Source organism: Hylobates moloch, unplaced genomic scaffold, assembly GCF_009828535.3.
Source record: "Hylobates moloch isolate HMO894 unplaced genomic scaffold, HMol_V3 SCAFFOLD_13, whole genome shotgun sequence".
Taxonomy (NCBI): Eukaryota; Metazoa; Chordata; class Mammalia; order Primates; family Hylobatidae; genus Hylobates; species Hylobates moloch.
This window is the reverse complement of record NW_026652288.1, coordinates 8,373,255-8,390,312: the sequence shown is the minus strand read 5'-3', so window position 1 is coordinate 8,390,312 and position 17,058 is coordinate 8,373,255. Positions and strand designations below refer to the sequence as shown.

The 17,058-nt window shown below is 39.9% G+C and overlaps 1 protein-coding gene across 2 annotated transcripts in view; it reads left to right on the top strand.

Moving 5' to 3' along the window:
* The window catches only part of MBOAT2 (membrane bound O-acyltransferase domain containing 2), a 153,322-nt gene extending 140,628 nt beyond the window's left edge, over positions 1-12,694 (top strand). For both annotated transcript variants that reach the window (XM_032172165.2, XM_058426795.1), the window contains 4 exons: positions 671-735; positions 2,162-2,294; positions 4,142-4,293; positions 5,933-12,694. In XM_032172165.2, coding sequence (XP_032028056.1) covers positions 671-735; positions 2,162-2,294; positions 4,142-4,293; positions 5,933-6,155 — 573 coding nt within the window. In that variant the 3' untranslated portion in view covers positions 6,156-12,694. The remainder of the gene's footprint in view (positions 1-670; positions 736-2,161; positions 2,295-4,141; positions 4,294-5,932) is intronic.
* The last annotated feature ends 4,364 nt before the right edge of the window (positions 12,695-17,058 follow it).

The window sequence follows — 17,058 nt, the reverse complement described above, 5'->3', positions numbered from 1 at the left end:
ACAAAATCTAAAATGGTCAGAAGTGAAGACCAGAGGAGGAGAGAGTTACATAGGATGAAAGTAGACAGGGTAGGAGACGAAAAGCCCCTCTGAGATCAAAGAATAGCTTTAGTGGGAGTAACTGAAGAGAGGAAGCTGGGAAGGTGGGATGCCCTGTGAGATCTGGGTGTGCAGATCCACTCTTTCAGGGGCAGCACAGCCAGACAGCGCCAGAATTGAGAGTAGCCAGGGCACTGAGAGACGATGGCAGGGCAGGATGTCACGGTGGATGTCTGCTTCACCCAGAACCATGGCAGAGCTTGGCAGGAAGGAGGTAATGAGGTGGGCGCCCCAGTTTTCAGTGTGAGAGGGAAGCCATCGAAAGGCATTTGTACACGTTCTCAGGAATTTCTTTGGAACAATTCCATGACATCCCTTGTAAATGTTAACATACAGGAGAAAAGGGTGATAATCCATCACCTCATAGATGTTCCCAACAATAAATAAACTTGTCTTATGTAGAATGATGTTACCACATTAGAAAAACAAGATTAAGGAAAGAGAAATCACTATACTACCATCGATGTTAAGTAATTTTTGTTTTTATTTTTTAGCATAATAATATATTATTACTTATATTTAAAGCTTCATTATTTTGTGACACAAAGAAAAAAGTTTCCTTTTTTTTCAGATGTCAACAAGTTTCAAGATGTTTCTTGATAATTGGAATATTCAGACAGCTCTTTGGCTCAAAAGGTGCGTTCCTTCAAAAACAATCTTTAGATGTGCTTTGGCGTCTAGTTCTTGAGGTTGAGTTTCATTGAATTCAGGTTCTTGATTAAATTAACGGTGTTGAGTGACATTGTGACCTCAGTGTCAGCTGGGAAACACTGTTAGCTTCCTCCTAAGCAAGTCAATATCGAGCAAGAACTATTTTGGCTTGAGTCGCAAATGCAGCTATCCTGCAGGTGCAGCTATCCTGCCCTCTCAGTCTCCTTTAAAGGCCTCTGCCAATGTCAGAAGTCACCAGTATCCTCCTTTGCAGCTCCTGATTGCGTTCAGTAGAGATGTGGTTTAAATTAACAAGTGCCTGTACAAGCACACAGTACTTATGCCTGGGTACTCCAGAACAGTCCCGGTTTTAAATATTTCAATTCAACAAATTTTATTTGTTAGGCAAGGGAAACAAAGATGAGTAAGATAAAAAGACTCAGCTCCTGAAAGTGAAAGAGTTCGCAATTTTGTTAAAGACACAGTGGTATAATCAGACACGTGCTGTTCCCTGTGGTGAGGATAAGGAGAGAGAAAGCAGGAACAGCGAGGGCACAGAGGGATGCAGGAAGAACTTCCTGGAAGTGTGGGTGCTTGACCTGAGGTTTGTGTCAGGAGTGTGTCTCATGAACAGGGCAAGGTAGAGGCAAGACAGGCTGGGTGGAGTAACAGGTGTGAAGGACAGAGCTGGGGAACAGCACACTCTCCCAGGGGTTCTCTTATCGTCCCTGCGAGCACATTGCCCTATCTTGAATTTACTTCATAAAAAACGGCCCCTATAATGATAGGGTGCTAAGCAGCCTTTTTTTATAGTGTCCTTTTTTAAATGACAAATTAAACATCTTTATCCCTTGAGATGGCTAGCATACGCTATCATCTCTTCACAGTGCCTGGCAGTCTCCCCAGTGGCTTCAGATCCTCTGAGCTAATCTGTTGTGTTATTTTTTGTTATTGTTATAATTTAAATTTGATACCTTAGGGAAACTTTATTTTCAGTTGAGTTCTCTATCCCTGTTACAGGAAAACTGTAGACTAAGCACAGTCTATCTTCCAGAAAGAGTAGTGTTATTAGGTCAGTTGAAAGTTATTGATTTTTTTTAAATAAAATAATGTAGGATAAAAGTAACCTTACTCTTTCTGTAAATTGTATAGACTCCCAAATACTAGAAATGATCATTTAAGTTACTATATATACCAGTAAGAAGATGGGAATTAACTTTATGTTCCTAAATTTGACACTTAATAGCTATGGCCTCCCTGAGATCATAGAGAAGTGATTGTCTAAGATAAGTTGTATTTGTTTTTCTAGTTACCCTAAATCCTGTCAGGTAATAAAAGAATGATCATTGCAGGCTTTGTAAACTCGGGTCACTCACTCCACTTGGCTCTCCATGTTTTTCATGGTTTCTAGGGTGTGTTATGAACGAACCTCCTTCAGTCCAACTATCCAGACGTTCATTCTCTCTGCCATTTGGCACGGGGTATACCCAGGATATTATCTAACGTTTCTAACAGGGGTGTTAATGACATTAGCAGCACGAGCTGTAAGTATCAAGAATTTTATTTTACAATTCAATGGTCCGCTTGAACTGTTAAAAAGGCTGAGTACTTCTCTCTTACAAGGTAGACCCTCTTTCCTTGGCCACGGTCAGGATTGCCCTTTCCACTAGAAGCGAGGTGTGTAACTGTGTGCGTGTTTGCTGAGCGCTCACCACGGGCGAGGCTCCATGCCCAGTTCCTGTGAGGGGAAAACACGTTTCTATGTGCCGGCAGGTAGGAGGCACTCACAAAATGTTACTTTGTCTTTACAGAATTTTCTGAAGGAGAGATAAAAACTGAGTTAAATAAAGATGATCAGAATGGGTAGGTTTATTTTAGAAATGTTTCCTGAAAGCCGTAACCTTTGAGTCCTCTCTGAGACGAAGAGTAGGCTGTGCTAGGCCAAGACAGTGGATGAGCCACACTGGAAGTGGGCACAGTTCTTTAGAGTATTTGCCTAGATAGAACCTAGAGTAATATTTTGGGAAACAATTGAGGAATTAGGTTGGTGACATGAGAGAGGTAAGGAGAAGGATAATTTAGTGTAAGCCCTTGAAGACCAGTTAGAGGAAAGTGACATGACAAAAACCATGTTTGAACAAGCTGCTAATGGCACTTACAGGTAAGAGGGCTTCATTTAACAAACTAGCAGATATTTACTGTATTCCACTTTGAGGTACTTTGGGGATATATGAGGGAAATTTCAAGAAGTATTAACTAAGGGTACCTTCCAGTAGTTTGTAGTCTAATTTGGGATAAGGTGTATGTGTGTGTACATACCTTATGCATGTGTGTGTGTGCACGCACACATGCATCACAAGGCATGTGTGACAGATTTCATGGGTGTTATAAATACTAAGTAGCATAGGTGTTTAGAGATGGAAGAAGTCTCTTTGGGTTGGGTGAATTAGAGATGGCCCCATTAGGAAGGTGTTTGGATCTGGACTTTGAGAGATGAAAGTTATCTCAACAGTGAGTGAAGTATAATGGGGAAGAAAATGACATTCTAAGCATCGGAAGGACATTAGCAAAACCCATAATTCTTAGTGGCTAGGCTCCGCTATCTCTTGCCTAGCTCACCGCCATGGCAGTCACCTGCTCTTGATTCCATCCTGTTCACCAATGACAAATCCATTTGTCCTGAGGTACGGGCTTTCAGCATTCCATTCTTCCGCTTAAAAACTGTACCTAACTCCCTCCCATTGCAGACAGAATAGGATAGGCTTCTTCCCTACCTGGTGTTCAAGTTCTGCCAATGCCCTCCTCCCTTCCCCCATTTGCCTCTCTAGAATTACGCGGTATCTATGCATACATGAATTCTCTGCTTCCATTAGATTTACTTGTCATTCCCCAATACACCATGCACTTGCACATTAGCAAAGCCAAGTTTGTCTTTCACAAATGCAGAGGTTAAATAAGAGTTAAGGATGAAGGTAAACCAAACTTTATTTATATACTATATTTTACCAAATATGATTTAAGGATCTCTAGGCAGTGTTGTCTTAAACTTTTCTTTTTTTGGGGGGAGACCTTTTATTTTAATACAGAATCTAATCTACAGAAAAGTTGCAAAGAACTTCTATATGCCCTTTACCCAGACTCACCAGTCATTTATGTTTTCCCTGTTACTTCCTCATCCCCCCTCTCTCTCTTTTATACACAGTATGTACAATGTGTATTTGCTTTTTTAGAACCAACTTTATCCATAGTAGCAGTGTACATTCCCACTAGCAACTTAGGAGAGTTTCAGTTACTCCACTCCACACCCTTCCAACAGTTGATATCACCAGTGTAACTGCATAAGTAATGTTAATTTAAAGATACAGCAAATGTTTTTGTTTCTTTATTTCAGATGAGAAATAACTTTAGACATTATTTCATTGAACCTTCCCAACTGAAATTATTTTATGATGTTATAACATGGATAGTAACTCAAGTAGCAATAAGTTACACAGTTGTGCCATTCGTACTTCTTTCTATAAAACCGTCATTCACGTTTTACAGGTAAGTGTTACTCTTAAAACTTTGTCAGTGGGAATAGCTTTATTTTCAAAAGAAAGTTTCTTGCTATTGGATAGAATAGAAAAATAGTACCACAGCCACATTTCCTGCTGATAAATGCATTATCAGTTACTTTTTAATTCTGAACCAAGCAAGTCTCGGCGTTTCTCTGTGGAATGACTCATACTACTCAACCCTCAGATGAGTGATTTAGACACAGAAATATCAGCCAGGTAACCACTGCCTCAAACCTCTCCTAAATTTAACAAAAAACTTGTTAGCTTAATTGTCCTGAACTTCTTTGGGGAAAAAACCAGCTATTTACAAAGAATTATTAATTATCTTTTTTTTTTTTTTTGAGACAGAATCTCTCTCTGTCGCCCAGGCTGGAGTGCAGTGGTGCAATCTCGGCTCACTGCAACCTCTGCCTCCCAGGTTCAGGCAATTCTGTGCCTCAGCCTCCCAAGTAGCTAGGATTACAGGCACCCACCACTACACCCGGCTAATTTTTGTATTTTTTTTTTTTTTTGGTAGAGCTGGGGTTTCACCATCTTGGCCAGGCTGGTCTTGAGCTCCTGACCTCGTGATCCACCCGCCTTGGCCTCCCAAAGGGCTGGGATTACAGGCATGAGCCACCACACCCAGCCTAAGGAAAATAAATTATATTTTATTTGTTCCTTTTCACTGTGTCTTTTATGTTTGATTGATACTGTGGTGATCTGTATATTATAGAAATTGTCTTGTCTCGAATTCCGTATTTTTGTAATCTACTTATCTCCTCTCCCTGCCCACCAAATTCCACTCCCCCATCTTAGATGGTGATATTTTAGAGATCAAAAACTTTATTCTTTTATAAATTCTTTATTACTGTGGCATTTAGAATGACTTAGCACAGAGTAGTCAAAAATTATTGAATCAAATATGACAATAATTATATAGGAAGACATTAAGTAAGTCCTGCTAAAGTTTCCATTTTAACAAAATTAGTACATGTTTAAAAATTTGATTGGGCTGTTGGTTAGATTTTCTATCCCAGGTACTTTGTTCAGAATCACTTGAGCTTACAGCTATAGATACAGTTGAGGTTACATTTGGTTTATATAATTTGAGAAATGATGTTTTCAATATTTTTAATAATGTGGCCTTTCTTTGCTTCATGAAAGTAATTATCAAGAAGCAATATTGCTTCTCTGCCACTCCCCTCATTAGAATATTTGTAACTTAGAGACAGTAAATAGCAGGTGAGGCCAGACTGGTAAAGTCTTAACTATCTCCACATTTTCCTTGTTGACTCAACTTTTGATTCTCTGGATTAGGGAAATTTTCAGATTGCTACCGGTATTAATATGTACCTTTTTGTTTTTATTCTGTTTAACCATGGCCTTCTGACCCTTACAAAGGAATGTAATATGCTACCTAGAAAATCAGGCTTCTAACCAGCCTGGGTTTATCCAGTGCTATAAATACCCACTGGCCTACACTGTCAGGTTTCTTCTCCTGAGGGGGAAAAATAAAAGAATAATGTAGTAATGTAGTAAACAAATACATCCTGAGGTGGGCCACGTGACATTTTAACAAGTGTGCAGTTATTAAGGGTTATTAATTATCAAATTTTAATAAACTTCTTCCCTTTTTCTTTTAGCTCCTGGTATTACTGCCTGCACATTCTTGGTATCTTAGTATTATTGTTGTTGCCGGTGAAAAAAACTCAAAGAAAGAATACACATGAAAACATTCAGCTCTCACAATCCAAAAAGTTTGATGAAGGAGAAAATTCTTTGGGATGGAACAGTTTTTCTACAACAAACAATGTTTGCAATCAGAATCAAGAAATAGCCTCGAGACATTCATCACTAAAGCAGTGATCGGGAAGGCTCCAAGGGCTGTTTTTTTTTTTTCTTTTTGATGTTAACAGAAACCAATCTTAGCACCTTTTCAAAGGGTTTGAGTTTGTTGGAAAAGCAATGAACTGGGGGGAAATGGACAGTTATAGATAAGGAATTTCCTGTACACCAGATTGGAAATGGAGCGAAACAAGCCCTCCCATGCCATGTCCCCGTGGGCCATGCCTTATGTAAGAGTATTTCCATATTTCAGTGGGCACTCCCAACCTCAGCACTTGTCCGTAGGGTCACACGCGTGCCCTGTTGCTGAATGTACGTTGCGTATCCCCAGGCACTGAAGAGGTGGAAAAATAATCGTGTCAATCTGGATGATAGAGAGAAATTAACTTTTCCAAATGAATGTCTTGCCTTAAACCCTCTATTTCCTAAAATATGTTCCTAAATGGTATTTTCAAGTGTAATATTGTGAGAACGCTACTGCAGTAGTTGATGTTGTGTGTTGTAAAGGATTTTAGGAGGAATTTGAAACAGGATATTTCAGAGTGTGGATATTTTTTAAATGCAATAAACATCTCAGTATTTGAAGGGTTTTCTTAAAGTATGTCAAATGACTACAATCCATAGTGAAACTGTAAACAGTAATGGACGCCAAATTATAGGTAGCTGGTTTTGCTGGAGAGTTTAATTACCTTGTGCAGTCAAAGAGCGCTTCCAGAAGGAATTTCTTAAAACATGATGAAAGGTTTGGTAATGTGATATTTTAAGCTTATTCTTTTTCTTAAAAGAGAGAGGTGACGAAGGAAGGCAGGAATGAAGAAGCACTGTGTGGCCTCCGGTGGAATGCATGGGGCACAGCCGCGGCTCTGCCGGCCGCCTCTCCCCCACGCCAGAGCTCTGCGCCATCATGTGAGACTTAAAAAAGTTGAATGACTTTGTGATACTTTGGACTCCTAAATTAAATTTATCAGGCATAAATTATGTAGAATTAGAGGCTTTGAAAATAATACTGGTAGGTTGCTCAAGGTTTTGAAAGAGAAATCGCTAGGTAGGTTACTATCTGGCTAATCCATTTCTTATCCTTGACAATTTAATTCATATTTGGGAAACTTTTAGGGAAATGAAAACTAAAAGTCATTGAGTCTGGGTGACATTTTTTGAGAATAATATAAATTCAGTTTCAAACGCTTCTCACATTAAAATTTTGCTGTGAACTCTTACTAAAATGAGTTTTAGGTTCTGTAAGTGGAAAAATGTGCTTTTATTTTATGGGCCATTTTTACCACGATTAATCTTGCCTTGGATTACTAGGCGTCTCCTGCGATCCCACAGAGGACTGTGGTGGCCACAGGAGCTGAAAGCAGAAGAGTGGGATTTGACGCCAGGCAGTGGAGCGGCCTCAGCCCCAGATTGTACCTCCTGCCCTGTGGCGGGGGTGGGGGGCAAAGCCTTCTGACTTCACCTTTATTTGACCTATGTATGGAACTTACTTTTACTTTTTGCCTTAAATTTTTAATGAAATGCAAATTTTCTGTGATGGGTTTCTCTCTCTCTTTTTTTCGGGGGGTGGGGTCACTAATAAATTTGCAAATGAAGTTAAGGACAAGGCAACCATCTGGCTTACGCTATATAATACTTCATTTAAAGAAGAAAGGAAAAGCAAATGCACTTGCAACGTTTGAGGTCTCAGCAAAAATGGGAATGTGTCTTTTTTGAAGTTTAGAAATATCCTAATCTATTTTTATTTATCTAAAAGTAAGTGTTTTCCAGCTGATAAGGCTAACCCTACCATTCCTTCTCAGGAAAGGATTGATAACTAAATAAATTTCCTCTGTTTTCCCATGCATTGAAATTATGTTGGCTGGGCATGGTGGCTCACACCTATAATCCTAGCACTTTGGGAGGCCGAGGTGGGTGGATCACTTGAGGTCAGGAGTTCGAGACCAGCCTGGCTAACATGGTGAAACCCTGTCTCTACTGAAAATACAAAAATTAGACGGGCGTGGTGGCACACACCTGTAATCCCAGCTACTCGGGAGGCTGAGGCAGGAGAATCGCTTGAACCTGGGAGGCGGAGGTTGCAGTGGGCTGAAATTGTGCCACTGCACTCCAAGCCTGGGTGACAGAGGGAGACTCCATCTTACAAAAAAAGAAAAAAAAAAAAGAAAAAAGAGAAAAGAAATTATGCCAGCTGTTTAATGTGAGAGAATAGAAAGAATGTTCATGGAAAGTACCTGTCCTGTAAACTGTTTGATCATTTTCGTTAATGTTGCAGAGAATCCGACTGCTTAATAGAGAAAGTGAACAAATTAAGAATTTAAAAGACAGGTTCAGGCATGTCATAAGTGAAAACAAGAAGGCTTAATACAAACTTGTTGGGTTTTGTATGTGTATGTGTGTGGTTTTTTTTTCTTCTTTTTTTTTTTTGGTTCAGCCTATCTAGCCACCTACAAATAATCACATTTCTATTACCTGAATTTACTTTATTTCTCAGCCTGTGAACACACTTAGTCACTGTTACCTGTTTCTTGCTTAGTGAACATAATCTTAGCACTGTCATCTAGAAAGCAAGATATTTGATTGGTTTTCTGGTTCCTTTGAAGATAATAATTCCATATCCAGTTTGACTGATTTTCATACCCCTGAATCAACTAGTTATTTTTATGAAATGGTTTTTGGATAGCTCTCCTCTAGTTTGGAGAAGTAATAGTCACAAAGATTAATATTTTGCTTCTAGTACTTACAGTAGAAGAATTTTAAACTGGTACGTCTACTCCTGTTAAATAGAAAGGGGATTCATTGTATTATGTGCTTGCTTTTTTTTAATCAATAGAATAAGATTCAATGCATATTTATGTTATATATTTTCCACTATTCAGGTATCATGAAATCACTCCAGAGATAATCAATCAACATCATATTTATACTTTTGGTTAATTATATACTACTCAGGGAAAAAATGAACAAAAATAATTATTCATCCTTCAATTTCATTTTCTTGAAACAATAAGAGTTAGTATAATTTGGTATGCCTCAGTTGTCACCATTATATAAATGGCTCATTCTGTTTTTAAAGTAAGTATTTTTATTGGAACTCAGGGTAATTGGGGGAATTTATTTAGCTTCTAAAATATCCAGCAGGATAGAGAAGATTTATTTGGCTTCAAAAATGTCTGGTGACCACTTCTCTTATTAGCCACTACTGTCCATTTGATTCAAAAATATATTTATTGGTCTCCACCATGTGTGACACACACAGAATTTCCAAACATACCACTTTTGAGAAAAATGTGCAGTAAAAAGGAGGTTTCTAGAAAGTGACAGTAACTCACATTTAAGCACTAGCTGACCTAGGAGGACACCTGGATCTTCATTCTGGTTCTGCCTTTCATGAGACTTAAGACTTGGAGGAGCCACCTGTCCTGTCGACCCCAAGTTCCTCAGCCGTAAGCAAACGGGTTAATACTAAGAGTTCAGGACCAGTTGGGTGTCGTGAACGGAGCCATTAGCAAGGTCTGTAGGATTCAAGGACTTGGGCAAATCCACAGTCCACACTATTGTCATGGTCATTGACTTTTACTACTTGAGCTCAAAGCCCTGACATTTCAAAAGGTTGTCATGATAACCGTGAAACCTCTGAATCCCTTAAATCAGAAGGCATGGCAACATACTTTTTCCACTGGCAATAGCTCTTACAATGAGTGTTGCATAATGAAATAGTCTCTGCTGAAGAAAACATGTTTTCCTTTTGCTCTCTCTGCTTTGTTGGTTTCTGTGCTGTGTAGAATTGGAGAAGATATATGCTCTGAAATATTTTATACAGATTCCTGACTACTGGACAGGGTTTACCACTATATAACATCTCAAAGTTATTCAAGGATATTTAAAGCATATTTAGTTTAGTTACACCTTATTTTAAACCGCAGAAAACAATAGCTTTAAAATTTTTGCCATTAAAATAATTATAAATTTATACTTTTACTCAAGGACTAGATCAGTTTTAGGACAAAAATCTTTCCTATTTAAAATTCGTACCTTGTAAGTATTTAGTTTGTATATTCATGAACAAATCTGGACATTTATACTTTTTTGTTTCCTTATCAACTGTTCACAATTATTAGTTAATTGGTCTTAACAGTTCTACATTATAATTGAAAGAAAAATTACTTGAGAGAATAATTGTTTCAGAATAGTGCCTGCTATTTCTGTGTTAGCTAAAAATTTGTCCAGAGTTTTAGATATAAGCTAGTATTTTGTGGAGTTTTATCCAGGCATTAATAGTTCTTCCTGGCTGAAATTTAATATAGGTGCAGAATCCTAAATAACACTGTGAGATGTAATCTTAACTGCCCTCAATACCTTATAAAACTGCTGCATTTAACCCAGTGTGCATTTAATGAGTGGCTGGTCGTTGATACACTCATCTCAGATGCTGAAATTTCTGTTTTCTCCAGCCCTTGTAAAAGTGGGTTTCTTGATCAACGTGTGCTCCCAATGCTGAAGGAAAAGATTTGCATTTAAGAAAAGAAATGGCCGGGCGCGGTGGCTCACGCTTGTAATCCCAGCACTTTGGGAGGCCGAGGCGGGCGGATCACGAGGTCAGGAGATCGAGACCACGGTGAAACCCCGTCTCTACTAAAAATACAAAAAATTAGCCAGGCGTGGTGGCGGGCGCCTGTAGTCCCAGCTACTCGGAGAGGCTGAGGCAGGAGAATGGCGTGAACCCGGGAGGCGGAGCTTGCAGTGAGCCCAGATTGCGCCACTGCACTCCAGCCTGGGCGATAGAGCGAGACTCCGTCTCAAAAAAAAAAAAAAAAAAAGAAAAGAAAAGAAAAGAAATACACTCTGAAATTTGAGTTTGAAAGATTAGAACGTAGAGGATCTCTACAGTGTTTTTCTGCAACACGAAGTAGTCAAATCTATTTATAGAAACTCTGATTACAACAGAAATTTTAAAATGAAATTTTCCACGTCGGTATTTTGTAGGAAAGCTCTTATAATCAATGCTTAAGCTGCTTTTTGAGGCTTTTCTTGTACAGAGGTTGCAGCCAATTACATTTTAATTGGTAGGCTGCTGAATAATGTTTTTGTATGTTTTAAAATAATATTTATTTTAATAGATTTTTTAACATTATGCAAACCCCAATAAAGAACTGACACGCTCCATAGGCCATTGACTGGGAAATTTTGTGAAACACAGCCTAAATACACAGTTTTTACACCAACTAATTTGTCTTACCTTTAAAACTGATTATAACTCCTCTTTAAGTACAACTTTTATAAAGAAAAAACACAGCACTAAGACTATATGTTCTGTAAATTATGGTGTGATGACCCATGCAGAACCGCTGTCTGAAGCTTACTCAGCGATGCATAGCCATCTCCAGCCGTGTTTTATCAAACGGCACACTAAGAATAAATGGAAATGCTCCAGTGAAAAACCAGAAGTTACAGAGCAACATAAGTAAAATGACTAATCAGTTTCTTAGTAACATGTTTGAAATGGAAAAGGTGACTGACTGTCTTTCACCAGAGTCTTAGCTGTTTCATGTTTGCTATTTTAGGTTAATTTTCTTGGGAAATCAATTTGAATATTCCTCCCTGTACTTTCGCATTAAAGGACAAAAATACATGTTGAGAGTTTGACAGACTTTTAAAATATGCCTCTTTCCCAATTTTATGTATTTTTGGTTCTGCGCACACAGATTTATCAATGAAGTACATTTGCCTCTGACTTTATCACAAGGAAAAAGGAATCAAACATTGAACACAAATGTGTTCCAAACCAGTCTTATCCATCTTGTCACTTTTACGTGACTGCTCCTCTGAACCAGAAGGGGCATGATAGAAGGCGATAGGAATGAACGTAAAATCATTCAGGTGAAGTGAGAAATTCTTCCATATACAGAGTGAACATGTGTGATTTCATTCCTGCCTTCCTTTAAACGTTGTGTCTTGATCTCTGCCTAGTAGTAGTTGAGCCCTCAGTTGCCCAAACATGAGGAGAGACCCAACTCCAGCAGCCAGAATTTAGTATTTACATTTGCCTTCCCGAGTTGAGAATAGAATGTGGTGTTCTGTGCTTTCTGTTTTTATTATTCCAAAATATTTTTTTAAAGAAGTGTTATTTTTCAACAGATTCATAAATTAGTTGCTGATGTATGGTAAATTAAAACTCCCACTGTGTCAGTCAAACTGAGATGTGCTAATTTCGTAACCACTCATTTCTAGTCTGTCAGAGCTGCGCTGGTGGCTTATTGCTGGTTTTTAAAGGTGTTTTTAACTTACCTGTAACATGTTTAGGACATGTTTTTTTTTCTAATTTGTGTGTCTTTACAACTGATTAAACAGTAGTTTAAAAATACGTGTATGTGTGTTTGCTAATATCTTAGGCTTTTAATTCCACTTACAGAACAATACTGGCCCTGTTATGAGAGTTAATGGTCATTGAAGGATTCTTTAGTAATATGGTGATAATATTCTAAAGAGTCATTGACTCTGTAACTGCTTAAAGATTATTTAAAAGAAACTATTGTCATGTTATAAGCACTTTGGAAGATAATTAAAACAACCTTAAATTAGTGTATAGTATCTGTATTCTCTCCTAAAACAGACTTGTCAAATGAAGAAGATACTGACTTTGCTCAGCTGAAAGGGACGCCCACCTCCCAGGCCCTGCAGTTAGCCGGTTTGCAGCACTCCTGTGGGAGGGTGTGGGTGTGGCTGCTGGGAAGCAGAGTGCTGGGACTCTGCTAGACACACACAGACATAGAAGAACTTCAGAGCATGCCTGGGGGCTCTTCCTTTATGCCGTTGTGAACAATTGTAGGGAAACGTCTTCTGTTTGACTCTTGTGTAGAGATACTAGGCTGAGCATACTCACGGGTCTAGTCATAGTGCTTTCTCTCTGGAAGACCTTAGAATTTCATGCCAGATTTAAGTTACCCCATTTTGAGATTCAAGACCATGTTGAAATTGGGCCATGACCAAAAGCAGTACAGACTCAGAATTCCTACCCACGTGCTGGGTAAGGAGAATAAGTCATTACCCTTGTCCTTAAGGAGTTAGTGAATAGTGACCATGTGACACCATTAGTGCTTTATTGGAGGCATTCACAAGGGGCCTTGGCAATAGGAGGAGTGAGGACCCAGAGCTGAGTGTGGGAGAGTTCCACAGAAGAGCTGGCTCCTGGACCCCTGAGGAAGGCTTTTCCTGGGCTGAGAAAGGAGGTGGGGAGTTAGAGGAAGAAAGAAAAGCTATGCCAAGAATTTTATAAAGTATTACACACATAAAAAATGAGTAAGCAAGTTTGGATCTATTATGTACCAACAGTATGTCTATCTGTCTAATAACATTTCCCCCCACTGGGAAAAGGAGTAATAGGAAATTGGGCAAGTTTTTAAAATGTCAATGAAATATTTCACGCAGGTGGTTCAGCACAGAACAATATAATAGACACTTGTGTGCCCACCCTCAGACTAAACAGATGTTACTGCTTTGCCACGTTAAGTTCAATTTTTTTTTTCGCATGAGAAGGATGTTGCACGTAAGGACAGCATACCCCCCCATCCTGGCCTTCTCTCCCTCCCGAGGGGTACCGGCGATGTCAGCATGCACCTGTCCTGGCCTTCTCTCCCTCCCGAGGGGTACCGGCGATGTCAGCATGGGCCTCTTTGGGGAGGCTTTGCCTTTGGCTGCCTTTCTTGTGAGCTTAGCTATGTGATTTTACAACATAACTTTGTGTTACACTTCCGATAGCTTTTCTCAGTGTTTGTAGCATGATGAGTTGTGTTGGCTCAGTCAGCTTGTTGCTGGAGCCAGATGTCAGCTCAGATTTTAAGTCTTTAAATACTGCGTGTCTCTTTCCCGGTAAAAGCTTTTCTGTTTTCTGACTGTGTACCTATTGTTGAAGTTTGCTTTGTTTTGTGCTTGAGTCTTCTTTTTTGTTACATCCTCCTGAGTGATCCCAGTTGTATCTTTTGGTACAGGCTGAGCCTCACCATAGCAGGGGCTCTGGTCCTGATGGGTCAGCAGCACAGAGCTGTATGCACTGTGGCCCAGGACAGGGATACCATTTCCTGGGTGCCGTCCCTTTGTGAGGGGTGAACATGAGAGTGACCCTAAAAAGACAGGCCTGAGATTTGAGCTTAGATGCCAGCTGTTTTCAGCCATTACTGGGAAAGTCGGCTGCCCAGCACCAGAGACTGGAGAGTTGAGATCCTGATTGTCACTCCACCTTTTTTTAATGCATGCATCATTAGCCTCAAGAAGAATACCATATTCACATTGCCTTAGGATCAAGCCTCTTTCATAGGAGGGAAGGACCAATTAAAAAGTAATGGCAAACTGTTCTACAACCCTAGCCTTTCCAACGGAGCTTCTCAGAGGAGTAGGCAACACCACCTCTGTGTTCCTTTTGTCCCCAACGCTGTACTGAACCATTTTTACAAAGGTCATTTTTGGCCTCTTTGTTGCCGAATTCAATGCTTTTCATTCTTTATGTCACTTTATCTCAGTAGCATTTGACTAGATTGACGAGTCAAATGCTCTTCTTGAAGTTATTTTCTTGGCTCTGTGTAACGATCCTTCCTTCCTTCTCTTCCTGCCTCTCAGGATAATCATTTTCAGTCTCCTGAGACTCCTCTTCCTCCTCTCAGAGCATACACACCTACTGTTACAGCTCCCCTGTGCTGATCCTCCCTGCAGCACACATCTGTCTGCCTAACTCCCCTCCCGCCAGCCCTTCCTCCCTTTCCCATATCTGACCAAAATGTATGCAACTCCCTGCTAAGTATCTCCATACAAAACTCAAAGCACCTCCAACTCGTAACATCTAAAACGAAACCCATCATCTCATTCCATCAGCCCCAAAGCTTGTGATAACTCTTATAGTCCCTATCTCATTAATTATGATTATATTTCCCTGGCTACCCAAGTCAGAGACCTGTGTACCATCTTGACCTCATCAGCCCTGTGTGCCCACCCCCCAGATAACCGACTCCATCTCATTGCCCTCCCTCCCAGTTGTTCATCTAGTTTATAGGAACAGCCTCCTAACCGGACTTCCATTCTCCGGTCATGCCTTCCTTCAGTCCAGTCTCTACAATACAGAACGGGGTCATCTTTCTAAAGATAGTTTTTTATTTTGCTTCAAAAGTGAAACTGGTCTGGACGCAGTGGCTCACGCTTTAATCCCAGCACTTTGGGAGGCCTGGGTAGGAGGATCATTTGAACCCAGGAGTTCGAGACCAGCCTGGGCACATAGTGAGACCTTGTCTCTACAAAACATAAATTAGCCAGGCCTGGTAGTGTGTGCCTGTGGTCCCAGCTACTCAGGAGTGTGAGCAGGGAGGATCGCTTGAGCCCAGGAGGTTGAGCTGTGTTCTCACCACTGCACTCTAGCCTGGGCAACATAGTGAGACCCTGTCTCAAAAAAGAAAAAAAGGTGAAACTTTCTCTGAAACGCTTGTGATAAATGCAAACTTTTAATGTGACATAAAAGACTTTTGTGGTCTGGCAGCTGCTTGCCTTTGCTTCGTCATGTTTCCCTCTGATTTGCTGCCCTGCCGGTACACACATGCTCACTCTCATCCTCCAGCCATGCGCAGTAGCTGGACCTGCCCCACTGTCTGACTTGCTCCTGCCTCCTAGCCTGTGTGCCTGCTGCTCCATTTGCCCAGAATTCCCCTCCTCCTCCCCGCATCCTCCCCACCCCTCCTCCCTGGCTGGCTCCAGCTTCATTACCAGGATTCAGGTTCCTTGTCACTAATCAGGAAATGTTCGATGAACTTGTACTATGCTCCAAGCACTATGGTGCATGGTAAGCATTCAAAGAGGAGGTGTTTTTCTCCAGGCAGCTTTCCCTGAGCCTTCCAGATGCAAGTTCTCTGCTCAGTATTCTCATGTGTGCCTTACACTAACCACATGGTGTTGTCATTGTTAATGTATATGTTTGTAGAAAGTCAAAAAGTACTTCACAACCAAAGAAGGAGATAGAGTACTCAGTATAGAACAGTCTACAAATTCATGAATTATCTAACGTTTACTTCAGCTTAATTCACTTAGCTATGGGACTTCTGTTGCCAAGGGCCTTCATTACTAGCCACTAGTTATAGTCGATGTGCAGATATAATTCCCAAAGTCTCTACACTGATTCATGGTAGCCGGCCACATTTTGTCAACATGTTTAGGCCCTGGAGGCTATATGTTTAAAGCATGAGAAACACTTAAAACACATATATTGGAATTGGGTGTAAACAGAATCACTTAGAAAATCAGTCATTGTTAAACAGTTGCCAAACTGAAATAACCTATACTTCTTAAATACATTTCATATTCACACAAACCACAGAGTTTTGTGAAATTTGATAAATTTTAGAAAATTTGCAGTAAGGCAAAACAAATAAATAAATAAATAAAAGCTTAATACTAAGACTGAAGGTGTCCTGTAGACAAGATTAAATATTTTTCATCTAAACCCTCAGATTAGGAATTAACCGGTTCACCACACACACAAATTGGTGATTCCCTCCCTGATGTTTATATTAGGCATGACCTGGGCAGTAAAACGCATTCAAGTAGTTTATGGGTCCAAATTCCTTATGGAATAAAATGTCAGGAACACGTGATTGTTGGTGCAGCGTTTCCTAGTTCTTCATTGATCCATTGTCCTAACACTGATAAACAACTTTAACATTTTGGTACATTTCTTTCTAATCATTTTTCTATCGATAGAAAAAAAGATGGAGATATATTTTACAAAGTAATTTTGTGAACTTCATTTTGGATTCAACATATTTTCAATTCCTCTCTTTTCCTGTTACACTTAACATTTTTTGTTTTGTTTTGTTTATGAAACAGGGTCTCACTCTATCACCCAGGCTGGAGTGCAGTGGGCAAGAACATGACTCACTGTGGCCACAACCTC